This window comes from Sarcophilus harrisii, chromosome 3, assembly GCF_902635505.1.
Source record: "Sarcophilus harrisii chromosome 3, mSarHar1.11, whole genome shotgun sequence".
Taxonomy (NCBI): domain Eukaryota; kingdom Metazoa; phylum Chordata; class Mammalia; order Dasyuromorphia; family Dasyuridae; genus Sarcophilus; species Sarcophilus harrisii.
The window spans coordinates 555,002,030-555,028,732 of record NC_045428.1 but is presented as its reverse complement, the minus strand read 5'-3'; the positions used below and the strand labels follow the sequence as shown (position 1 = coordinate 555,028,732).

Sequence of the window (26,703 nt, the reverse complement as noted above, 5' to 3'; positions counted from 1 at the left end):
GCTTGGAGGGAGGGCGAATCTAGCACACGGTCTGGAGGTGGGGAGTCCGGGAAGATGGGATGGGGGACAGGGTGGGGGCAACCATTTTGGGGAACCAGTGACCAAGGAAAACTCCTCAGATCCCTCCCTCCCACCACTTCCCCCCATTCCCCACTTGGCCAACACAAGAATTATTGACTTTTTTTTTTTTTTTTTTTTTTTTTGCTTTTTCCATTTAATTTTTTTTAATACAAATTTGGATCTTTGGGTGTGTCCTGCCAACAGAAAACAACAACAACAACAGAAAAAAGAAAACAACCCAAAAGGAGTGAAAAAACCAGAAAGAAAAGCTGTCCCTAGAGAACCGCCCCCCCACCCCCCACCATGCGTATTTGCACACCACGGAACCACAGCAGATGTACAGGGTGCAATATGCAATCCACAATTTATAATAAAACAGTATATACAATAAATAGGGTATTGTTCCTTTCTCTCTAACGACCTGTAAATAAATTTCTCAGTGCATACTGGAGGAGCTGCTCGGGCACTGCTCGGCCTCTCTCGCTCTCGCAATCTCTCGCTCGTTCTCGCAATCTCTCGCTCGCTCTTTTTTTTGTCTTTTTTTTGTCTAAAACTGTGTTCTGTTTTGTTTTGTACATTTTTAAAAAGTATTTACAATTGCTGGTTTTGTGCAGAAAGAGCTCACCTTCCGCTTCTGCGTGGGGGGTGGGGTGGGGGAGAGGGAGGGGGTTCCCAGGGTCCAGGGTAGGCCATGGAAAAGGAGGAGGGGGCTTTGGGATTCCAAGATGGGGGGCAGTCAGGAGAGGAGGCAGAGGAAGTGAGTTGCTCCTGCGGGAGGTTGGGGATGACGGGAGGGATCTTGGCGTTGGTTTCTGAAAGCTGTGGAGGAAACACAAGATGGGAGGTTAGAATCGTGGCCTGTTGGAGGTTAAGAACAGCCATACAGCAATATCCCACTAGTACCATGGAAATGCTAAGTTTGGGCGACATCAAACTACTTTTTTCCTTTTTAATCTGGAATTGTCCTAGAAAGGAATAATGAAGAACCCTAGAAAAGGAACCAGGTGAGCTCGCCTAGATCTGTGCTCTCTCTCTCTCCTTGCCTCCTCTCTAAAACAAGAGAGCTGGGTTAGCCGATGTTCCAACTCCAACATTCTCCATCTCACCATCTTTGACATCCTGTATTCTCAGAGAAGACCTTCCGTATCATCCAGCCTCTTTCAGCCCTGAAATTCTATGTTCCGGGGTCCCTTAGAACGCTATATTCCATGCTCTAACACTCTGAGGTTCCACAGTCAAACCTCATCCATCCTAGCTCTAAACCCTCCTCAAGCAGCCACCTGATCAGCCATCCCGCCCACTCTGATCACACTCCATCCCCTCACCGATGACATAAACAGACTACCAAAAACCGTTCATCTAGTCGTTATAAATACAATGTAATCCCCCAGGTTTAGGGTTTTTTTTGGCCCTTTACAAATCACACTAAAATCTTACTTCTTTGCATTGTCCCAATACATGTAAGGAGCAAATATTATTTCCCCTATTTTATAGCTCAAAATACAGAGGCCCAGAGAGAGGACCTCCAGGTCACCCACAATTCTCTTGTCTGTGTGGTAAATCTTAACAGGAAATCCCAGAACAGAGAGGTCTTTGAAAACCCACTTCTCTCATCTCCTCAGTTTATAGATGAATGTCCAGTTGCCCCAGGAGGTGATGGTCAGCCAGTCAACAAGCATTTATTAAGTACCTACAATTTTCTAGACTCTGTGCTAAGCCCCAAATGTTTACAGATAGCTGAGGCAGGATTTGAACACGCTCTTTCTGGCTCCAGATCTAGCGCTCTTTCCCCAGAGCCAATGACTTTCTCCTGTCTTTATTTCCCCCTTAGCACACAGCATTATCGCCGGCTTCTTGCTCTGTGGTTGGAAGGGACTCAAAGACTATAAAGTCCAACTCATTTTATAATGTGGAAACTCAAGGTTGACAGAGCTAAAGAGTCTTGTCCATCTAAGACAATTCCAATAGACTTTGGACAGAAAATGCCATCTGCATCCAGGAAAAAGATTGAATGTAAATCAACACATGCTGTGTTCACTTCTTTTTTCTGTTTTTTTTTTTTCCCTCTCCCATGGTTTTTCTTTTTTGCCCTGATTTTTCTCTCCCAACATGATTCATAAAGCAATATGTATTAAAAATAAATTTTAAAAAATTGAAATTAAAAAAAGAGACTTGCCCAATGTTATATAGATAAGTACCCAGAAGAGACGGGATTTGAACCCAGATTCTTGGACTCAAGAGTCAGTTCTCTTTTCTCTTATATTGCTAAGGATCATTTTATAATACGGAAATTGAGGTTCATGGAGCTAAAGAGACTTGTCCAATGTTACCCAGATAAGTGCCCAAAAGAGATGGAATTTGAATCCAGATTCTTGGACTCAATCAAAAGTCAGTGTTCTTTTCTCTTATATTGCTAAGGATCATTTTACAATATGGAAAGTGAGGTTCACGGAGCTAAAGAGACTTGTCCAATGTTACCCAGATAAGTATCCAGAAGAGATGGGATTTGAACCCAGGTTCTTGCACTCTTATATTGTTCCCTTATCATCCTTCCTTCTTATCCTTTTTTTCTGTTCAATCTCTCTGCTGCCTAGGAGATCAAATTCAAATTTTCTCACCTGGCATTCTAGGCTCTCCATGATTAGGCACTATTATTTCTTGTCCCATCTCACCCCATTCCCAGACCCTACCTACCACAGACTCTCTGTTCCTTTCCTATACCTGTCATTCCTATTCTGGAACGTCCTCTCTCCCTCCCCACCCTAACCTCCCTGGGTAGAAAACATCCCTGTCCTTCATAAAATCTTGGTCAGATGTCTCCTTCTCCTGGACCCCTTCAGAAGGCAATAATTCTCCCCTTCTTGGACCTTATTTGGTTTGTAATTCTTATGTGCTTTAAAAAAAGTTTGCACATATATATGCCTTATTATCTAACTAGACTTTAAGGTCTGTGAAAGTGGGGACTGGGTCTCATCTAAATTTCACATCTTTCCCAGGCGAATGCAAGTCTCTGTACACAGTGGGCACCTAATGTTTGCTGAAGGGGGAAGAGCAATTCCATCCTGATCAATAAACATTTTCTGAACTGGACACGCAGGAGAAACTGAGGAAGTGGGTATAGCAAATCTCAAAACCACAGAGTTCCTGCCCTTGGAGATGATCTGATCACTTGTTTTTCCTTAGCCCTAAATATCTGAAATTTTTAGGGCTCTGGCCTTTATATTTCAATCTGACAGCCAATGAGGGGGTGGTAGAGGCCTGGGACAACCGAATGTCACCAGATGCCCCCCCAAAGTCTCTTTTGGGTTCCCTGGGAATCTCATCTCTGACTACCAGACTTGGAAAGCTTCTTCTCAGGTTCACAAAAGGGCTGACTCTTCAAATCTGTGGACACTGAGAGGCTGGGCCTGAGCATTGCCGGAACTTCTTTCTCACCGGGTCCTAACCCACCCTTCTAGTAAGCCCCCATTTCCCTCACAACCTCATTAGGTCTTTGCCCTCCTTCCTGAACCTGTATTCTCTTCCCTGAACTTGCCCACCTCTCTCGTTCAGTCCCTGGCCCCTTCCCTGAACTCTTATTCATCTCCCCCATCAGTCTATTTTCTGAGCTCTCACTCTACTCAGCCCTCATCCTTATCCCTGTACCCCTATTTCCAATTCACCACCCCCTTACTCCTCCTTCACACCTGAGCTCCCATCCCACTCATTTGGCCCAGATCCCTTTCCCGAGCTCCTGCTGCCCCCCCCCCCCGGGCCCTGTCCCCTTCGGGTCCCTGGCTCTCCCCTGCACCTCCAAGCCCAGAACCTGTCTCTCCTCTCCCGACAGCAGAGCTCAGAAGACAATGGGAAGCTCCTCTCCCAGGAGCCTCACCCACCCTGCCAGAACATGTCTGCACTAAACCCATGACTGCGGCCACAGGAGCCAAAGCCCCAGCATGGCCTGGGGCTGAGCCATCACTCAGGGAGCAGGGATGGGACGGGGGGGAGGGGGGGGGAAGCTCTTCTCCTCACGCTGTCTGCTCCTCTCTCCTCCCGCCACCTTCTCCGGCCCAGCCACATTCAAATTCAGCTCAGCATCCCCTTCTTTGTCTCCAGGACACTCAGCAATGCGGATGGCTGTTTGGCCATTAGGCCTGCCAGGGACCTGGAGGGATGGTGGTGGGAGAGAACAAGGCTGGGCTACTGAGATGGCAGGTGAGGCACTCGCTGCCTCTGGTCAGGACAAGGGCGTCCGGGCAACAGGTCCCCCCCGGGGCCACAAATGGGAGAGAAGCTGTGGGGCAGGGGGCGTTGCCCACCCCTCTGAGCTAGAGGAGCCAGGGAAGGACCACTTCTGGGGTGGGGGCTGCAGGGCAGTCCCAAGGTCTTAAGGTGACAAGAGGAGGGGGAGCTGTGGGGGGTGTGTGTGACAGGAAAGGATGCTGGGGAGAAGCCCTCCAAGGGGGTCAGTATCCCCCAACCCATCTGCCTCCCACCCTGCTGCAGAGACCGACTCAGTCCTCGGGCCCCTGACAGGGAGGGGGTCGCCTGGAGCCTCCCCCTGCTTCTCCCAACTAGTAGTCACTGCCAATGTCCCTCTCCAAACAGTCTCCATGGTGATCTCAGTGCCCAGCAGGCAGCTTCCGCCAAAGCCCATCTCGGCAGCGCCAGGCCCCGGGGGGGCTCCCCCTCCCCCTCCAGCCCCCTCCTCCACACACAGCTGGGCACAGCTGGGCAGGGTCAGCCTGCAGTACAGCATCCGCCATCGGGTGTGGGAGGGAAGAACTCAGGAAGGAGGAGCTGGAGGGGGAGAGTGGATCAGCCCCCGGGGAAGGAGAAAGGCTTCCCGACACAGTCCGGCTGTCCCCCAGGCCAGGCTGCCCCCTAGAGCGGCGCCCTCTTAGGAAGGGGACGATGGGGTTGGTGCCAGTTGCCGGGCTGGGGGATGGCTTTGTGTCCGCACCCGCAGAGTCATCCACCATTTCCTCAGGTCACACAGCAACAAGGACACAATTAACATCCTCAGTGGCTCTAGGACTGCCAGCCGGCTCTAAATCACCCACCCCGTGATCCTCCCTGTCTCCCTGCTCCTTTCAGCTCCCAGGCAGTAGCTGGTACCCTCTCCCTCCCTCGAGCTCCCCATATGGGCGCTCGGCACAAGCAGAAGGAGAAGTCCCATGGGAGTGGGGGTGGGGAGCACGCTGGGGGACCGGGGAAGGAGGGCCGGGCAGAAAAGGGTGCAGCGGGGTGGGGGAGGCTCATTATCCCCGGCCTCTGGATGCTCGGCTCCCTTGGGCTGCCAGCACCTTGGGGATGAAATCCTGCCCTAGTTAAGAAACTGGGCCCTCATCGTTCGTCTTCCATGATGGCTCCAATGGCCTGGTTCTTCTCCCAGTTCTCCGGGCTCTCATGAGTGTCCTCCATCAGCTTCTCTCAATCTCCTGTCCCCCAAAGACTGGCTCTTGAGCCTTTTTCCTCTCTTTGTGCCCTTTCAGAGCTCTCCTGCTCAGGATAGCCACTGACCTTATCCCAACAACTGCCTCCATTAGACCTGCCTGCCTGGGAAACAGATCTTCAAAGCTGGGGTAAAGAAACTCGGACTTTATTCTGTAGGAAATGGGGAGCTATTGAAGGTTCTAAAGTACTGACATGAGTAGAGCTGTATAGAAGTAAGATCCGTCCGTATCAAGAAGAGACGAGGGAAAAGGTAATGATGCTCTGTACTGGGATCTCTGTGTGGATCAGACCTGCCAGCCCAGCAGACGGCTAACTCCTCCTCTTGTCTGACTTCCTCCAAGTAAAATTCTACCAGGAAACTATTCCTGGACCTTGGAAAAGCCAGTGCCTTCCCTTTGTGGATTCTTTCTAACACATCCACCCTTTCTAATACATCCTCCATGGAGTCTGTACCTACTTGTTCACATTGGGCTCCTTGAGAGAAAAGGCCACGCTTTTGCCTTTCTTTGTATTGTCAGCGTTCGGTACATTCCCACCATGGGGATGACCTTCAAATCTCTGTCCCAGGCCAAACTTCTATCCTAAACTTTCCTCCCGCACAGCCAACTGTTTCTGGACATCTCAGTCCTGGATGGTCCATCTCTATCCCAAATGGAACCACTCACTGAGCTCCCACCCACCCAGCCTTCTCCTCCTCTCAACTTCCCCATTTCTGTTGGGTTTCCTGAGCATCCAAATCATTCTCCTCAGGCTATCTGTCTTCCTCACTGGACTGTTTGTCCCTTGTCTAAAGAGTTCCAGACCTGAGAAGTTCCTGACCCATCTGGGCTAACTTCCTTGTAAAACTGTGGTCCGAGAGAGAGCGCCAACATATTTTTAAGGGACCCTCCTGATTTTCTAAGTAGTTAGTGCCATCCTTACTCTGTTATTCATGTGGCCCCGGATATTTCGGGATAAGAACATAAGCCCCTCGAGGGCAGGCACTGTCTAGATTTCTGTCTCTGTGACCCCAGAAAACTAGCACGGTGCTTGGCGTTGTAGCACAGACTTTAAAAATGCTTCTGGATTGATTGACACCATCCTCCTTTGAGTCAAATTAATAATGATGATGATAATAATAAAAATTGACATTTATATGGCAATTTTATGTCTACAAAACACTTTCCATACATTATCTCATTTGGTCCTTACAATAACCCTATGAGGTAGAGGCTATTATCATTTTGCAGAGGAAACCTGCTAGCCGCTTTCCAGGGGAGAGGCAAAGGGGTTTGCCTGAGATCACTCAGCTCTCTGGGGAAGAATCTGAGTTAGAACTCCCAGACCCCAAGTTCAGCATTCTATGACTCACCACATCCCACTGTCTCTTATTAAGATTTAACAGCTTCTCAGAGTAACCCGTTTTCTTTTCTCTTGCCATCCAGTTGATCACCAAGTCTTCTGTAATCTCTCCTCCATCTGCCCCACCCTAGTATTGCCATTCAGTCATGTCTCACCCCAGTTGGGCTTTTCTTGGCCAAAATACAGGAGTGGCTGGCCACTTCCTTCTCCAGCTCATCTGACGGATGAGGAAACTGAGGCAGGTGGGAGGAAGTGACTTCCCTCATGAGTGACTCAGGCCACATTTGAATTCAAGGGTTCCTGACCCCAAAGCCAGCTGCCTATATCATCCCAGTACAGATCATCATTATCTTTTCCCTCATCTCTCCTTGATATGATTCATCTTCTCCATGGACAGATCTTCCTTCTATGCAGTTCTAATCACGTCACTACTCTAGAACCTTCAGTAGTTCCCCATTTCCTATTGAATAAAGTCAAGCTTCTGTGTCCTGGCACTGAAGACCTGCTACCGGCCTTTCCCAGTTTTATCCCCTCCCATCCATATCCCTCCTCTCTTCTCTGGTCAAACTGGTTTATTGTTCTGTAAACAGAAAACATTCCTCCCTACTTCTGCTTTTCAGTGGCAGCCAGATGACTGTTGTTGTTTGCCCTTCGTTCTCAAAGAGGACCCTGACGCCAGGGAGGGGATGCCATGACAGGCAAGTCATGGACTGGACTGAAGTATGGGAGGGCTGCGTAAGGTCACCAGCCTCACTTTCCCTCCAGAGCCCTCTGGGTCTGGTGGAAAGAACGACACCGGCCCTGGAGTCAAGAGGATGTGAGTTCAAATCCAGCCTCAGACACTTTACACTCATTAGCTGCATGAGCCTAGTTAAGTCACTTCATCCCAAATGCCTCCAAAAAAAAGTTGTTCCCTGCGTCTGTATTTCAGCTTACTATCTGGATGACTTGCATTCTTGGCCATTCATCTAATATGCTTCAAAGCCTGGCTCCAATCTCCCTCCTCCAGGAAGTCTTCCATGACAACCCCCATCCGTAGCGATAGCTCCTTTCTTCCCATACTTCTCTCTCTTAACTCTCCATCCCTCCTCTCAGGCCAGACAGACCCACACAATTGGTTATTGATTCAATGCTATCCAACAAACGTGAATAAAACATGAGTGTCTCCCGCGAGCCAGGGATTGGGGGCTACCAAAACAAACAAGAACATCGTTCCCACCCTCCAGACAAGGGCCAGCTTTCTCTGTGTCCCTCTCTGAACTAGGAGCTCCCTGAAGGTCAGGGACTGTCCCTTTATATTTGTAACCAGCAGGCCCTTCCCACAAGTCTTGTCTTCTCGGAGGGGATGGGAATTCTCAGGCACTCGCCCCATAGCCAGTGGAGGTGTCTATCGTCTCCCTCCTGGCTCTGCTAACTTTCTCCCTCCACTACCCCTGGTGGCCTTCTTTCCCTAGAAGAGCCCTTGGCTCCTTCGTCCCTTCTTCTCATTCCCAGAAGCTCCATTTTGAGGAAGTAACCAGTCATGTCTGCTTCTCTCTTGTTCTCCTCTATCTCTGATCTTTCTCCAAGATGGCCCCTCATGGGTACCTTTTCCTCCTCCATTTTATGGCTTGTCATCTCCTACTAGAATATAAGCTTCTTGAGGGCAGGGCTTATCTTGTATTCCCAGTGCTTAATACCATGTCTGGTACACAGTAAGCGCCTAATAAATGCTGATTGACTTGACAAGCTCTCACTGCATGCAAGTACCAGTAAACCTATTTGACAACTGAAGTAGCATGAGTCTCAGAGAACTTCACACAGGTGGTGGGAACGGGTGCTGGAATCTGAACAGAAGGCTTCTGACTTTACCTCACCCAACCAGGAAATACAAAAGTCATCTGTTTAGAGTTCAGGAAGTACTCCTAGTGATTTGGGTTCATCTTCCTAATGATGGCTGTTTTAGGCTAATCAATTTGGCCTCTAAGATATTGCCCAGGGACACTTGGAATCAAACTCATCTTGAATTCAAATTTGGCTTCAGACACTAACTGTGTGAACCTAGGCAAGTCACTTTACTTCTGCCTACCTCAGTTTCCCTAAATGTAAAATGGAGATCATAATAGTACCAACCCTCCCTCTCCACCCCAAGTTGTTGTGAAGATCAAATGAAATAATACTCATAAAAAGTGCTTAGCACAATGCCTGGTACCTTATAGGTGCTTAGCAAATGCTTATTCTCTTCTCATTCCTTCCTTCCTCCCCTACCCCACATCCCTTATAGCTTCAGATCTGTGGTCCCATCAGTCTTTGGTTCTTTCTGAACTCACTTAATATGTAAAATGAAGCAGTAAGACCCAGATGAGTCCTTAAGAACCCTCTCAGCTCCATCCCTCTTGTGTTCTAAGGAAATTCTCAGGTCCAATATTCTAATGTTCTTGGAGTCTCAAGAATCCATTTTCTAGGTACCTTTCAGCTCTGACATGCCATATTCTTTTAAAAAATTAAGTCTTATTTTTACAAAGATCTTCCTTCTCTTCCTCCCCTTCTTCTCCACGAGAAAGTAAGAAAAACCACATCCTTATTACAATTAAATGTAATCAGGCAAAGCAAATTCCCTCTACCAGCCATGCCCCCCAAAACTCTCAGTCTGCACACAGAGTCCGTGACTTGTCAGGAGGTAGGCATGAAATTCTGTATTCCAAGGGTCTTCCTAGCTCTAAAATTCCACATTTTAAGGGTTCTTGCAGCTCTAAATTCTTTGTTTCAAGGCCCACTCAGATTGAACAGTCTGTATCCTAAAGCCCCTCCTGGCTCTGGCACTATGTCCTAAAATGGATGCTAACTCGATATTCTATGTTCCAAGGACTCTGTTCTGACATTTTGTATTCTAAGGGCCTTCCCAGTTCTGACACTCTAGGGTCAAAGATTTTTTTCTAGCTCTCATATTCCATGTTCTATGGTCCCTCTCTGCATTGATGTTCTCCCCTCTCTGACAATTCCAGATTCTAAGGTTCTGCCCATGCCTGATATTCTGTATTCTAAGACCCCTCTCTGCTCTGATATTCTATGTTCTAAGGGCCCTCCCAGCCCTGATATTCTATGTTCTAAGAACCCTCCCAGCTCTGATATTTTATGTTCTAAGGGTCCTCCCAGCCCTGACATCTTGAGTTCTAAGGGCCCTCCCAGCTCTGATGTTCTATGTTCTGAAGTCCACCTTTTTAAACTGTGGTTCTCAACTCTATATGGGATCTCATAAATGAATGTGAGGGTTGTGAAGTTATGATTTATTATCAGTATTATCAGTAAATGTTTGATTTACATACCTATTTTATATATCGATATAGCTGGGGTCACACAAAAATTTCTCAGGCAGGAAAGGGATCTCAAGTGGAAAACGTATAAGAAGCCTGGTCTAAAGCCTCTCTCTGCTCTGACATTCTATATTTTAAGGCTTCTCCCAGCTTGGACATTCTATGTTCTAAGGTTTTTCTGATGTTCTATGATCTAATGTCCTGTGGATTAAAATCCCTTTCAGCTCTAGGATTCTAGGAGACAAAACATTTCTTCTTTCTTACAAGAGGAAGGCAGGCTACTACAGACAGAAACAAAGGGGTGGAGGTGGAAGATGGGAATAAATGGCCTTTGAGGCTCTTTCCAGTTCTCCATCAATGGTGACTGTGTCTAGACTAACCATACCAAAAGAATCTAGTAACCATACCCCTGAAATGTCTTCTCTTTTAGCTGTGTGCAGACTTAGCCACCAAACTGAATCCTTGTTACACCCTAGATTCTGGACTGAAATGGAGAGATTTCCTCTCTCCCAAATATCAAGGGGAATTTTCCAAGTCAAGTCAACGTTATTAAGAGCATTTTTAAAAGTTCTTATTTTGCACCAGGCAGAGGATGTACAAAGGAGAACAAGAGTGAGTCCCTGTCCGTGGGGACTCCCTGTTTAGGAAAGGCAGGACACATGCACAGAGTTAAAGGCTGAAAAAGGGACATATCAGCACAGCAAAATAATTGTTGGATGAGCCAAGAGAGGAACGGAGTAATCAGAGAACAGAATCCAACCAAGGAAAGTTTTCTGGAGGAGGTAAACTGGATTTATCAGACCTGTTTCCCCAACTAGATCATAAATTAATAATCATAGCTAATGAAGCTAGGAGAGACCTTAGAACAGAGAATGTCAGAACTGGAAGAGGCCTTAAAATATCATCTACTGGAGCTGTGTGAGATCTTAGAACATGGAATATTGTGGTTGGGGGGTTCTTGCGAAAACACAAACGTAGAAGTGAAAAGGACCTTAGAAACTGTCCAGTCTGACTTCAAATTAACATGGAATGTCAGACAGAGCTGAGAAGGACCTCAGAACATAGAATAGGAAAACTGGAAGATATCTTAGAACATAGAATTTTAAGGTGAGAAAGAGGAAACCTTAGAGCAGAGAGGGCCTAAGAACTGGGAAGGTCCTTAGAATACAGAATGTCAGAGCTGGAAGGAGTCTTAGAACACAAGAGCTGGGAAGATTCTTAGAACCCAGAATGTCAGAGTTAGGAGGGATCTTAAAACCTAGGATGTCAGAGATGGGAGGACCCTTGGGACACAGAATGTCAGAGCCCTTAGAACATGGGATATCAGAGCTTGGGAGGGGTCTTGGAACACAATAGCTGGGAGAGTTCTTAGAACCCTGAATGTCAGTTAGGAGGTGAGTCTTAGAACACAGGATGTCAGAGATGGGAGGGTCCTTAGAAATCATCTCTGATCAATCTCTTCATTCTATCCAAAAGAAAACTGAGACTCAGGGTGGATGGGGTTAAGAAAGTGCTATGCCTGTGGCCACACAACAAGTTAGTAGGTAAGCCTAGTTCTCCCAGCTCCTAACTCTGAGCTCTTTCTCCACTGCCCCTTTTTGAGGAGATCCTGTATTTATTCTTTTGCTAATCTCCCCCCCCATCCCTATTGCTACCAGAAAGGCACACTGAGTTTTTCTGACTGAAGACTTGTTTGGTTGTCAGAATGGGAGATCCCAAAGCCTGTCGTTATTGGTTCCTTCTCCAGAATCCTGACTTTAAACAAAGAGTGGAAATAATCACACCTTCTCGCTCTCACTGGCTTGGGCCACATTGCCAAAGTCTCCAAAGACATCGCCTAAGGGTACCACTGGATCTCCGTAATCAGAAAACCTGGTTAAAACCCAGTTCCGCCACTAAGTGTTTTTGTGGACCTAAGCCTCGTTTACTCATCTATAAATTGGCATAGAATAATCCTGGCCTTACCTACTGAATTCAATAAGCATTTATTAAACTCCTATCATACAGACATAATCAGAGGCCAAGTAGATAGAGCACTGGTCATAGAGGTAGAAAGATCAGAGTTCAAACCCTACTTTACTAGCTCACTTACCTCTTTCTGTCTGCTTTTTCATTGGTAAAATGGAGATCATAATAGTACCTAATTTCCAGATCACACGAGATAGTTTTTGTCAAGCCCTCTGCAAGCCTAAAAGCATTCTATAAAGGCACTGTGCTGAGTGATGGGACTACAAGAGACAAAAACAAGTCAGTCCTGAACTCGAGGAGTTTACATTCTATCAGGGACATGTGACTTGTACAAAGACAAATATAAGATATATTCAAAATAAGCATGAAGTAATTTGAGGCTGGCAGTGAAAGACCTTGAAGGAGGTAGTGCTCGAGCTGAGCCTTGACGGGAGCTAGGAGTGGGAAGGGGCAGCATCCCAGGCATGGAGGACCCCTGAACAAAGACACTGAAGAAGGAAATGTAATATTGAATACAAGGTGGTGCAGGAGGTAGAGCACTGAGGCAGGTTCCAATCTGGCCTCAGACATTTACTAGCTTGTGACCGTGGGAAAATCCCTTCACCCCATTTATCTCAGTTTCCTCATCTGTAAAATGAACTGGAAGAAGATGACAGACACTCTAGTACCTTTGTCAAGAAAACCCCAAATGGGGCCATGGCAAGTTGGACAGGAAAACAACTCAGAATTAGCAAGCAGGCCAGTCTGGCTAGACTGTTGTGTGGATGCAGATAAAGGGGAGCCTGCATTTATTAAGCTTCTACTATGTACCAAGCACTATGATAAGCACTTTATACCTTTATATATTTATCAGATGAGGTATAAATACAGAGACACAGAGACAGAGACAGAGAGAGAGACAAAGAGACAGAGAGACAAAGATCATCTGATCCTTACAAAGATCATTTTACAGTCGAGGAAACTGAGGCAGACAGAGGTGTGACTTAGCTGGAGTCATATAATAGTAAATGTCTGAAGTACATGAGTAAATGACTCAGGTTCTCCCGACTCTGGGGCCAGTGCCCTATCCACTGCACCACCCAGTCAGGAAGAATCAACCTGGAATATAGATTTCGGTAAGACTGAGAAGGGCTTAAATTCAATGCCAAACAGAGGAGGGATCCACTGAAAGTTCCTGATGCTGGCAGAGCCTGGTCAGACCTACATCTATCTGAAGGAAAGGAGATAATTTAAGTCACATGCTCTGCAGCTGTAAAGCATCATATCCATTTATTATGATAATTATTTTCCCAGCAATGAGAAGCCAGAAGTTTATCTAGTAGGTTCAAGTAAGGGCAACATCCTAAAGTAGATGCTCAAAGCTCTGTGGACTGCTAACCCAACGTCCTCACACTCTAGTCCCCTCCAGCTCTACAATCTGCAAGGGCTCCCCATTACCTTAAACTTTTCAGCAGAAGTCCCACTCCTACAAGACTTTGCCTTTCCTCATTAATCTTAGTGTCTTCCCTTAGACTAGCTCTAATTTATCCCATCTCCCTTGTTAGACTGGAAGTTCCTTGAGGGCAAGACCTATTTTTTTGCCTTTGTCTATTGTTTAGTTCAGTGCCTGGCACATAGTAGGAACTTAATAAATGCTTATTGACTTGACTTTTCAGCCTGGTCACAGCCCAGCCCTTCATCCAACCTATATTCCCGGCTGACTGGTCTCCTCCAGAGCCCACCAAGTACAAAGGGCTCACTGCTGCTGCCATATCTTCCCCAACCTTCAAGGCCCACTTCCAAACACATTTCCTCCAGGAAATCCTCTCATATTCTATGGCCTATAAGTCTTTAGAGATTCTAGGAACCTTAGACATCATCTGGTCCACTTCTCTCACTGATAAACTGAGGTCCAGAGAAATGACCTATAGCGAGTTAGGGATTCCACTCCATGTCCCTGACTCAGTCTGGTGGTCCCCTTCCTGAATCACCCCGTTTCAAGCCCGTCCAGGCCTCGGGGGTCCCCACACAGCTCAGTACTCGTCGTATCTTGTACCGGACCATCCAGTTTCCGGACAAGGGCTTGGTTTCTACCCTGGTCTCTCCCCTCCTCCCCCACTGGGTTGGGCAAAGTGGAGGCTTCCTAAATCCTCAGCGACTCTCCATCCCTTCTATCCTGAGCCATCACAGGGAGTGGGATCAAAGAACTCAGCTGGTTTTAATCTGTCTGAGTCAGGTAAAATAGGACAAGTTAATCCACTGGAGGGGTGAAAAAGAATCCAACCCCAAATCCACTGCATTCCAGAGGCCTGGCTCCTGACCGGGGGAGTGTGGGTCTCTGGGCCTGAACTCGGCGATTTCAGATAAGCTTTCTTAAAGTTTGAATGCTGGTGGGGCTGGATCCTTGGGCCTGTTCCTCCCACTTAATTTAGGCACAGGGTTCCCTTCTCCACCAGAGCAGGAGCTCCACAATTAGGATGGGGGGAAGGACAGTACTAGGGACTCTTGAGGGCAGGGCCTTGTCCACCGGCACCTGTGTCTCCTCTCAGACTGGGGGCTACAAACTCCAGCTTCTGGAATAAGAACTCACCAGTTGACAAAAATTGCTGGGATAACTGGAAAATACTATGTCAGGAAATGGGCATAGACCTACATCTCACACCCCCTATCAAAATAAGGTCAAAATGGGCACATGATTTGGGCATAAAGGATGATGCCATAAACAAATTAGGAGAACAAGGGGTAATTTACCTATCTGATCCTTGGAGAAGGGAGGAATTTAAGACCTAAGAAGAAGTACAGCACATTATGAAAGGCAAAATGGATAACTTTGATTACATTAAATTAAAAGGGGTTTGTACAAACAAAACCAACAGACTGGGTGGCACCCAGGGATTTACTATCTAGGGGTCATCTCTGACTTCCTCACTCTCACTCATCTCCTCCCATATCCATCCAATCCACCACCACGTCCTTAACACTTGTTTTTATTGTGGTTGTTCAGTTGTGTCTTATTTTCCATGACACCCCAATTGGGGTTTTCTCAGCAGAGATACTAGAGTGGTTTACCATTTCCTTCTCCAGCTCATTTTACAGATAAGGAAACTGAGGCAAACGGGGTTAAATGACTTGCCCAGAGCCACACGATTAGTCAGAGTAACAGTAAGCCCTTTGACTCTACCATTGCCCTGACCCAGACCATCCTCCTCTCGCACCTATATCACTGTAATGGCCTGCCACAGTCTCCTTGCCTCAAGTCTCTCTACTCAGCTATCAAAGTGATCCTCCTAAAGGACAGATCAATCCCAGGAGCTTCCCTGTGCTTCTAGGATCAAACAGAAAACCATAACCTTATCCATTTCTCTCTTCCCGGTCTACGTCTACCTGTCTCAGGCGTCCCCCTTACTCTGGGACCCCGAAATCTTGGCCACGTGCCGTCCCAATGTCTCACAGCTCTGGGCCACAGTCCCTCACACCTAGAATTCTTTGCCTCTTCATCCTGGCCTCCCGAGCTTCCCACTTCCTTTAGGTCTCCACCAAAACCTTATCTGCAAGGACCTTGGCCCTCCTCAGTGCCTTCCACCTACCCACGACCTTCCTGCTCCTTCCTGAGGGAGTCCAATCTGCTTCTGGAAAGCTGGGAAATATGGGAAGTTTTCCCTGACTTCAACTCAAATCTGACCCATTGCAACTTAAACCCGTCAGCATTTATTAAGTCTATCATTATTTGTTATATTATTATGTATATGTATAATTTGTTATACTATTATATATGTAAAATATTATTATTATTTGTCAGGCATTGTGGCAGGAAGTGAAGGCACAAACCTTCAAATAAAAGCTCTCGAGTTTGCATTCATGTGTGTGTGTGTAGGTGGGTGCACATATTAACTACTCGATCAATCAGCAGGCTTTTTATGAAGCTCCTACTCTGTGCCAAGCACTACGGTTAGATGTTGGGGACGCAGAGAAATAATTCAGGCCCTCAAGAACCTAAAAGAATTGTGTGTGGGGGCAGCTGGGTAACACAGTACATGGAATGATGATTCTGAAGTCAACAGGTCCTGAGTTCAAATCCAGCCTCAAATACTTACTAGTTGTGTGACCTGAGTAAGTCACTTAACCCTGACTGCCATAAAAAAAATATATATATATATATATATATATATAATAAAAATCTATACTGGATAAAATATGTACAAATAGGTATACCAGATTAAAACACAAACATTCACCTATTGCTCCTACATCTTCCCTTCGGGGCCAAACAAAAGCAGACAAATCTATCTTCTACTTCATTGTTCTTCCAAAACTTAAAGACAGCAATTAATGGGGGTCTTCTCTTCTCCAGGCTAAGGTGGCGCTTTCCATCTGGGCTCACCTGGGAACTCAAGGCTCATCTTCTCAACACCCCCCCCCCCCACCACCTGCCTTTAGCACCTCCTCCCCTAACTGAACGCAATATTCCGGCTGGATGGCTTGGAGGACAGAGCGCTGAGCCTGGAGTCAGGAAGATGGGTGCAAATTTAATTGGGCAAATCACTCGGCCTCTGTTCGCCTCAATTTCCCCAAATGTCAAAAGGGATAAAAATAGCACCTACCCTCCCAGGTTGTTGTGAGGATCAAATGAGATAATATTTGTAAAGGATTCAGAACAATGCCCGGCAAACAGAAGGCACTAAATAAACACAAGTCATTACTGCTGCTGTTATTATTAGATGTGGTCCAACTAGGGCAGAACATAGTAGGGCAGCTTATTTGTTCCTGGAAATGATGGCTCTTGTAATGAGTTCCAGGATCCCATGAGCTTTTTTTGGTTGCCATACCACAGCTGTTGACTCATCTGGGGCTTGTGGTTCACTGAAACCCCCAGATTTTTTTCATGTACACTGCTCCCTAGCCATACTTCCCCCATCTCATATTTAGTAAGTTAATAGTTTAAAACACAAGACTTTAGATTTATTCCTATTAAATTTCATCTTATGAGACTAGGGCCAGGATCAAAGACTTCTGGGGTCCTGACTCTTTTATTCGGCGTGCTTCTAGCCATCCTGCCCAGCTAAGGATTATCTACTGCTTTCATGAACATGGCAGCTACGCCTTTATAACCCCCCCCCCCCCACAAGCCCCAGCACAGATCCGTACCGGAGGCCCCAGATCGTCCTTGGGTTCTGGTTATACAAGTCGTCGGTTTCTTGTCAGGTGAAATTGAGACCCCACATTTCACAAATCTGACCCCAAAATGCAGTGCCCTGGCCAAAAAGGGAAAGGCCGGGAGGGGCCGGGCAGTAATAGGGAACCAGGCTACGTAAGCAGCTACGAGAAGATCATGAGTGAGGGGCTTTCCGTCTGAGAGGCTACAAGGGAAGGGATCAGCAGGGTTTGCCAGGCCAGCTTAATCCAGCAGCAGCAGAGATGGAGACCAGACATAAGAAGCCATTTCCTCACCATGAGAACATGGCCAGCGACACACAAGGCCCTGAATGGGACTTTCTTATTCAGAAACAAAGAGTTCAGAAACAACCTCACCTTCCAAGGCCAGAATGATCAGGAGTTGCTTTGGGAGTTGGGAGGGGGGAGGTGACCCAGAGGGACGGTTTTTCCTTCTTTTGATTAAGTCTCTCAGGGCTGGCCCTTCCCCAGTTTTCCACCTATACAACCCAGGCTCAATCTCGAAACTCCAGTCTGGGAGCCATCTCAGGCAAAGAAGGTGTCTCTGGCCCCTGCTTTCAGGCTGGAGGCCAGGGAAGATCTGAAAGCCCCTTTTCCATCCTTTCACTGAATGCTGGCACTCATCCCAGCAGCCAGAGCTTTTGGAGGCTGCAGCCAACTTGAAATTCCCAAGTTTTATTTTTCTGAAGCAACTAGTCCTTTCAACTTAGACCCACTGGATGTTAAAACTGAAAGGGTCCTTGGAACAGAGGTCAGAGCTGGGAGGGCCCTTAAAACCCAGGATGCCAGAGCTGGGAGGGCCCTTAGATCCCAGGATGTCAGAGCTGGGAGGGCCCTTAGAACCCAGGAGGTCAGAGCTGGGAGGGCCCTTAGATCCCAGGATGTCAGAGCTGGGAGGGCCCTTAGAACCCAGGAGGTCAGAGCTGGGAGGGCCCTTAGAACCCAGGATGTCAGAGCTGGGAGGGCCCTTAGAGCCCAGGATGTCAGAGCTGGGAGGGCCCTTAGAACCCAGGAGGTCAGAGCTGGGAGGGCCCTTAGAACCCGGGATCTCAGAGCTGGGAGGGCCCTTAAAACCCAGGATGCCAGAGCTGGGAGGGCCCTTAGAACCCAGGAGGTCAGAGCTGGGAGGGCCCTTAGAACTCAGGAGGTCAGAGCTGGGGGGTTGTTTAGAATACAGGATGTCAGAATCAGGGAGGGGTCTTAGAACAAAAAATGAATTTCTTTTTTGGAGCAGAGAATGCTTGATCTGGAAAGAACCTCAGAGCATTCAAGCTGGAAGAAACTTTAGAGCATGGAATGTCACAAATGACATGGACCTGAGAAACTAGGTCAGTGCTGAAAGGGAGCTTGGGATACAGAATGTTAGAACTGGAAAGGTCCTTGGAACACAGACTGGCAGAGCCCAAAGGGGACTCCAAACACAGCATATTAGAGGCGGAAGGAACCATAGAATCTTCTAATCCTATCCTTTCATTTTACCAGGAAGGACACTGAGACCCAAAGCCTGGCTAAATGTCACCCAATGACAGAGCAGAATGGACCCCAGCTTCCCAAGGGCCGGCCTAGTCCAGACAACTCCTTGCTGCCCACTGAGCCTAAGTCCTTTGTTGGCACTCTCACTTCCTCAATTAATTCTCACTCTTCTCTTACATCTGTAAGCTCTCCCCACCCTCTCAGCTCCTGGGAAAAGCCTGATGAATCCAGACACTAAATTATCCCCATTTCCCAGACCCGAGCAAACATGGGGAGGCTGCCGGGCTGCTGAGCAATAAGTGCCGCCTGTTTCCAGGATGGGGTGGAGAGGATGAACAGGGAGCAGGATGGGGAAGCTGGATGCCTTCCCGGGTGCCCCTGAGCCAGGCTCTTCCCTGGGCAACTTCCTTATTTGGTTTGACACGCTGTGACTTACCATGAGATCAGACACCCCCATATTCCAATGGAAGAACCAGGGCCTAAGAGACAGGACTTTCTGATAATTTGACACTTCTGTAGTATCTAGGAGTCCTTTCTCCAAAAGAAGGGTGAAAACACCTTGCATGCAAAGCTCCCCAGCCCGGTCCTGCCTCTGGTACCAAGGGCCCACTGCCAGTCAATAGGTCTGCAACAGTCCCCCCTCTACCTCCTCTGTGCCTCACCAAAGCCCCGTGATAATTCTCAGGCCAAACGGACCCGAAGGTTGGAGGTCTGATTCTGGATGGCCGGTGCCATGGTCCCTCCTCCACTAGTCTGAACCATGAGCTGACTGTGGGTGGAATGGCAGCTGGTGAGTTCCACCTCTTGGGCATCTGGGAATCTGGGGAGAATGGGGGGGAGTTTGGGGGGGAGGCTGAGAGGGCTTAACTGGGGCCAATGAGTCCCAGGTCACCCGGGCTTCTCGCCCCTCGCTCTGAGTCAGAATCCATGTGGGATTCACTGAGCAGGCCAGTGCGGTCAAGACCTAGGTCCCCGAGGGAGGAAAAACTCAAACGACCTAGGGAGGAGACCAAGCAGAAGACAGCGGAGGGGGCTGGGGGATAGGGCCAGGGTGGCGTGTTCTGGCTCACCTCGGCGCCAAATCCAGAGAGAGGTCTGAATGACAGAAAACCCCAAGAGAAGCCATTTGGAGGTTCACTGGGTCTTAATGGTCACCCAGTGACCCCCACTTATTGGGGGTTGTCTGGCCTTGTACAACTAGACAATTCACCTGGTCAACTGTTTCCCTCTACTTTTCATTCTCTCTCATTCTGTTTCTCATTCTTTTTCTCCCTCCCTCCTTCTCTCATTCTCTCTCCTTCCCTCTCTATTTCTCATTCTCTCTCCCTCCTTCCCTTTTTCTTTCTATTTTTCATTCTTTCCCTTTCTTCTTCTCTCATTTTCTCCCTCTTTCTCCCTTCCTCTCTCATTGTTTCTCATTCTCTCTTTTCTCCCTTCATTCTATTTCTCATTCTCTCCCTCTCTTATTCACTGTTTGTCTCTCATTCTTCTTCCTTCCCTCTTTCTCTCATTCTCTCTCTTCCTCCCTCCCTCTCTCATTTTGTCTCTCATTCTCTCCCTCTTTTTCTTTCTCTCATTCTGTTTGTTTCTAATTCTCTTTCCCTCCTTTCCTCTCTCATTGGATTTCTCATTCTCTCCCCTTTCTCTCTCCCTCTCTCATTCTCTACATTTTTCTCTCATTCCTTCCTTCCTCTTCCTTTCTGTCTCTCTCTCTCTCTGTCTCTCTCTCTCTGTCTCTCTCTCTCTCTCTCTCTGTCTCTCTGTCTCTCTCTCACACACACACACACACATGACAAAGCTACTGAACATATCTGTTGATGGCTTTCTTTTCTCATGGTTCGGGGCATCTTGGGCTCAGACACTTCATTCTGGGGGTTGCAGGGCAGCATTATTATGTACAGTCTTATTTTTACAAAATGGGACATTTTACACCTTTGGGGCTAACTTTACAAAACCCAACAAAAAAGGAGGGGGAGACATGACACCCTCACTCGCCCAAACTTCAGTTCACAATATCAGTTAAAGGGGAGCTTGCAAGCCTTCAGAACCACTGAGCGACGCAGAACGTTGCTCATTCTGTATGACTTTGGGTTGAGGGCTGAGAACCCGCTCACCCAGCCCTCCCCAGTCCGGGCCTTCCAAGGATGTGCCCCCGCGATGCCGTCTCTCTGGGGCAATGTCTGGGGCGGGAGGTAGGCCCAGGAGACTGCGGAGGCTCCTGCCTGCCCACTGTGCAGCCCCTTAGCGCCGAGTCCTGATCCCTGGGTCTCCCCCTACATTCTGCCTCTGAGTCCCCTCTCTGGGACTTACCCACATCCCTCTCCTTAGCCTGTATTGCTTAGCACTGATCCCCCCATCTCCGGTCCTCAGCCCCACATCAGCATTGAGTCTGAAATCCTGACTATTTGGCTCATCCCAGGCCGTACTTTTGTGGAGCCCAAAGAGCTGATGGGAAATCCTCACTTTCATTAAAAAAGCTCTTGGCCATCCCATTCCACGCCCACTGTGTCCCGTCATATTAGCTACCTTCTCAGGAGGACCCTCACTTGCCCTGGGGACGGACGATTTACGGGAAGCCCTTTCAGGTGCTCAGCCCAATGTTAGTGGGGGAGCCATCTCCCCAACTACTCTCCCCCCCGGGGCCTCCCTGCCCCGATCTCCTCGAGGGCCCCAGCCCACTTGCCCCCATTCCCTCCCGCCCTCACCCACATGCCCTCTGGGACGGCCCCTCCCTCCCCTGAGCCCGGCCCCACCCCCAACTCACCCTGTTAGAAAACCTCATTGTCCAGTTGGCACTTCAGTTGGCACTACAGGGAGGTGACGGTGAAAGTGTCCTCAGGGTGCGGCTCCCCCATGGGCCCCAGGAAGCTGCTCTTCGGGGCACCCCCCAGGCCCGGGTGGCCCTGCGGCACAAAGCCGGGGTACCTGTATGTGTCCTGCAACTGCAGCATGGAGTCCCTTGGCACAGGCGACAGGGTCAAGTCACTTAGGAGCGGGCAGCCGTAGCCAGCGCGGGGGGGCCCGGGCGGCCGCACCATCTCCAGGGCCCTGCGCCTTGGGCGGGGGGGCGGGAGGGCGGGGCTTGAGGCACAGGCCCCGCCCCCGCCCAGGAAACGCCACAGCCCCAGCCGCCTTTAAATGGGGCCCCGCGCCGGCCCGGGGGTACCAGGGGCCCCCTTGCAGCGGGCGGCGTGGCCTGGCAGGGCGGTCGCAGCTCAGGGGGGCGCTGGGCGAGGCCGGCCCCGGAGGCCGGCTTGGGCCGAGGGCGGGCAGCGGCCGGCCGGGCCCCGAAGGGCCAGCGTAAAGCAGTTGGGGGAGGGCCTTCAGGCCCGCGCCGAAGGCAGCCGGGGCCCGCGGCCGGGGTGGGCCAGGCCAAAGGGCTGTCCGGGGTCCGGGCGGGCCCAGGCTGGGCGGGGCAGGGCCCCCCGGGTGCCGGGGGCGTGGAGGTTCATGGGAGTAGGGCCCATGTGTGATGGTCCCTCTCCCCCACCCCGGGGCCCCGGACGCGGGCAGGGGCGACATGCTGCTGTCCCCGCTGTAGTAGTCCAGGCCCAGGTCAGGGCTGTCCTGGAACAGGGGGTTGACGGGCTGCGGCTTGGGGATGAACTTGGCCTTGGCCCCACCGCCACGCTCCTTCTTCCCCGAGCAGGCCCCGCCCCCGGCGTAAGCCGGGCGGCCGCTTTGGACGGTAGGGGGGCGGGGCAGGAGGCCGGGAGGGGCCCAGGTGGGCCTAACAGGTCCCCTTCCCCCGGCGGGCGACTGCTCTGGAAGAGCAAGCTGGTTCCAGTTGAGCCGGGCTGGGGCCCTGCCCAGTCCATCATCAGCTTCTCCAGGCTCGAGAGGCTGGACTGGCCCTCGCTGGAGGAGGCCTCGCTGTTGGTCCCGGGGCCCCGCCGGCTGCGGGGAACTGGGTGCTGCGGGAGGACCGGAGAAGGTCCCGGGACACGGCCGTCTGCTTGGCCTTCGGGGCGTTTGGGAGATGTCCAGGATCACGTGGGCCTTGATGGGCAGTCGGGCCGGGCGGGGCGGCTGAAGGCCTCCGGGTCCAGTCCGGCCCCCGAGCCCCGCCGGAAAGGCCACCCAAGCCCCGCCCCCGACGTTTCGGGAGGGCTGGGAAGGCGGGGCGGCGGGCGGCCTGTTTGGGCACCTGCCGGGGAGACGGTGTGGCGCGGCCAACGAGGGGGGGGCCGGGCCCAAAAGGGCCCCCAGGCTGTTGGAAGGAGGCCGCCCAGGCAGGCCGGGGGCCCGGGGGTGGCCTGCCGGGCGGTTGGGGGGGGCCGGGAGGGTGCTGCCCGGGGCAAAGGAACCTGTTTGGGAGTTGGCCGGGGGGAAGGGCCCCCAAAGAAAGGAGGGGGTAGGGCCCGCCGGGGGTGGGCGGTGGGGGCGGCGGGCCCGCCAGGGGGGTGCCAGCTTTGGGAAGGCCCTCCGGGCCCGGCGCTGGGGCGGCCGGGCACCCCGGGCCTGTGGCCCCCCTGGGGGGGGGCCCAGGCGCACTGGCTAAGGATGGCTCTGCCCCGTCCCGCCCACGCCGGCTGGCCTTGGCCCCCCGGCTGGGGAAGGCCGCCAGGCCCCTGCCCTGAGCGGGCAGGGCGCTGGCAGGTGGCCCCCAGGTGCCCCACTTGGGGCTCGGCCGGAGCCAAGGGCAAAGTCCAGCGGTCCAGGGTGCCTGAGTCCAGCAGGCGGGAAGTAGCCCTGAAGGGCTGTGGCCCCGGCTGAGCTCTGCCTGGGGGGGCCGCCCCGTAGGCCCGGGGGGCCGCTCCAGGCCAGCCCAGGAAGGCCCGGCCTCGGCCCGGTGCGAGCCCCGCCTGGCTCCCCGGGTGGCCCGTGGTGGGGGCCCATGCCCTCCCGGGGCCCTGGGCAGCCCCGTCCCCAAAGTTCTACCCCTTTCCAACAGCGCCCCATTCTTGCCGCTTTTCCCCTCTTGGGTTTCCCCCCTTCCACCCGCCCCTCTTGGGGGGCCCAGTAGCCCATGGCCCCCACCCCGGGGGCTGCCACCCCTTTTCTTTCCGATGCCCTCAAAGAAGTCGCTGAAGGAGCAGCGGGCAGCCTTGGCGGCGTGCCCGCCGCCACGCCCGCCAAAGCCCCCCGCCTTCCCCCCCCGCCGGCGGAAGCCCTGCACGCGGTGCAGGAAGTGGGAGATGCTCTGGGTGTCGGGCGCCTGGTGCACGGACTCGGGCTCGCTGGGGGTCCAGCAGCGGGGCGGCGAGCAGCGGCCGGCGCACTGGCTCTGGCGGTTCAGGAAGGCCAGCTTGGCCAGCACGTCTGAGTAGTCGGCCTTGCTGTCATTGGCATCGGCTGCGTAGGAGGGCTGGGGCGAGGCCAGCTTCTGCTTCCGCCGCCGCCGCTTCTTCACCTCGGGGGTGGGCTCCTTGGGCTTGCCCGGGCCCAGCAGGAGGTTCTTGGGTGGGCGGCCCCTCTTGCGCTTCAGGATGATGGGCATCTCACCGGGTGGGAACACCACGACCACATTGCGCCCGTTGTTCTTCATCTTCAGCAGAGGGGTAGGCTCGGCCGACACGCGCACCCCCAGCTCCTTGCCCTCCACATTGGCTGCTTTCGGGAGGATACCTTGCGGTCTTGTTCCCCCGGCCAAAGGGACGGCCATCTTAACCAATCCCGCCCCCGGGACCCCCCCTTCCGGGCGGGCCCAGGGGGGGGCCCCAGCCCCGGCCCGGGCAGGAGCGGGACAAGCTGGGGGTGGGCGGCCTCCAGGGCGGCTGCCGGTCCACAGGCCAAGTGGGCGCCCTCGGGACAGGCGTCTGCCTTCCTGCCCCGGCCTGCCTTAGGCGGGGCACAGAATTTTCTTATCAGTCCCAGGGCGTTTAGGTGGCCGGGCCCCAGGGGCCCTCGGGAGGGCCGGTCCACCGCAAGGTCGTCACGGGCACCGGCCTGGGGCGCGACCCAGGTGGGGCGGGGCCTCAAGCAGCTTGGGCAGAGGGTCGAGGCCCTGGGGATCAAGCAGCTGGGACTCCAGGGCATCAGGCAGCGTCTCCAGGGCCTGGAGGGCCAGGCCGGGCAGGCCCAGGGGGTCGGCCAGGGGCTGGAGTGGCGGCAGCTCCAGCGCCTCCCCAAGAGGCTCCAGCACCTGGGGGTCCAGGAAGCGGGGCTGCTGGTCCAGCAGCTGGGCCTCGGGCTCCGGGGATGGGGGCTCCAGGGCCTGGGCCTCCAGCAGCTGGGCCTCGGGGCAGGCGAGGGAGGCCAGCTCGCTGAGGATGTCCGCGTCGGCCAGCTCAGAGTAGTCGGGAGCGTCGGGCTCCGGTTCTTGGGGGAGGCCAGTGGCGGCCCCGGGGCTGGTGCCTTGGCCCGGCTCAGGGCTGCCCCGCTGCTCAGGCTCTGCCTCATAGAGGGCCCGCCCGGGTCTCTCAGCCTTGCCATGGGTGGCGCTCCGCTCCTCGGGGCTTCGGATGCTGTTGGCCAGGCTGGGTGAGGAGAAGAAACTATATTGGAGATCGCCGGGGGGTGGGGCCGGGGGCCGGCTCAGCCGCAGGCCCCCGCAGTCCAGGTGGACCCCGCTGTGCTGCAGGTCCTGGGACAGTCGCGTCAGGTCCTTCATGATGTCGATCAGCTGCACCACTGGGTGCAGGTTCACCCGCCCGTTGCCCCAGCGGCGCTTAGAGCCCCCCCCGCCAGGCACAGGGCAGCGGGCGTGAGGGAAAGGCCGGGGGGGCACCGGGGGGCGGGGGGGCAGCAGGTCGTCCCCCTTGGAGAGGAGCGGTGGGCGCCGAGGACCGGGGTCCCCTCGGGGCGGTGGATGGGGATCCTCGGGGAAGGTTCGGGGAAAGGCCTTGTTGGGCGGGCAGTCAGGGGACCGAGCAGGGAGCAGGGGCCGGGGGCTGGGGGAGCCGCCGGGGTAGTACTTGGGCTCCCGGAGGTAGTCGGGCGAGCTGCACACGGCACTGGAGGTCACCACCAGGCCCTGGGGCTTCACACGCATCCTGAACTTGTCCTCCGAGGGCCACCGGGCGGGGCCGGGACTGACATGGGGGTCAGGAAAGCCGCGACACAGACCTGCAGGGGCCGGAGGGAGACAAGAGGATGGCAGGAAAGTCACCCACACCTCCCCGGAGCCCGGCCCAGCCCACCCAGGCAGCCCCTCGGCCCCCGCCTCCCACCGGCCCCGGGCCCCCTCGACCCCCGTCCTTGGACACCCGGCCCAGAGCGCTGAATCATCCTCAGGCCCCGGAAGGCGCCTTCACAGCCCCGAGCCGCACGTAACGGGGGACACCGAGTTCGGATCCGGATGCTTGCCCAGTGTCCCCAAGCCCTGTCTCAGGTGGGATGAACCCCCCGCTTTCCTGACTCCCAGGGCCAGGACGCGCTCTCCTTCTCCATCCCTGGGACTCACCACTCCCCGGCCCAGGCCCGGCTCCCCCGAGGGAGAGCAGAGGGGTCGGACTTCCCAGCACTGCCCTCTCCCCGGCCAAGCCTCCCCCAGGTACCTCCCCAGGAGCAAGGGCCTGGGAGAACGGCCCGCGTGTCGGAGGTCCGAAAGCACCCGGCCCGGGTCTCGGAGCCCACCAGCGGGGCCAGGCTCTCGGCCTGTGCGCGCCCCCTGCCCCTCCCCGGCTCGGGTCTGGGTAGCGGCCCGCGGGGGAGAAAAGGCTCACCTTCTGTGCTGCCGGGGCTCTGACAATGGAATTTTCTGTTGGAGAGAAAGGAAGGAAACACCCTGAGTTCCCCGCGCCCCCACCCCCACCGAATCCGAGCGCCTCCACTCCCCACCTCCCTTAATGTTCCCTGCTTCCATCTCCCCCTCCCCCCAGATATCCAACTGACCTGAAAGAGCAATTATGCCCTGGAGTGAAGAGAGTGGAGAGTGATGGATTCTCTGCGTGTGAGTTGTGTGTCTCGCCACCTCGGAGGGGGAGCTCCCGGCGAGGGCCCCAGGCCAGGGGACGGACGGCACCTAGCAGAGCAGGAGCCCTCAGTGCCTGGGGTCCCCAGGAGCCCTCTCACCCCCCGAGGGAGTGGGGCCCGAGGC

The 26,703-nt window shown here is 52.7% G+C and overlaps 1 protein-coding gene across 1 annotated transcript; it reads right to left on the bottom strand.

The window, feature by feature from the left end:
* Nucleotides 1-398: 398 nt before the first annotated feature.
* AHDC1 (AT-hook DNA binding motif containing 1) lies at nucleotides 399-25,674 on the bottom strand. The gene is given in 13 exon segments (XM_031961524.1): nucleotides 399-879; nucleotides 21,487-21,776; nucleotides 21,889-22,393; nucleotides 22,396-22,608; nucleotides 22,611-22,682; nucleotides 22,685-22,729; nucleotides 22,732-22,804; nucleotides 22,806-23,194; nucleotides 23,250-23,388; nucleotides 23,631-23,718; nucleotides 23,720-24,341; nucleotides 24,344-24,600; nucleotides 24,602-25,674. Coding segments are annotated over 12 exon segments (3,705 nt in total). The 5' UTR covers nucleotides 25,657-25,674; the 3' UTR covers nucleotides 399-879; nucleotides 21,487-21,529.
* Nucleotides 25,675-26,703: the final 1,029 nt, after the last annotated feature.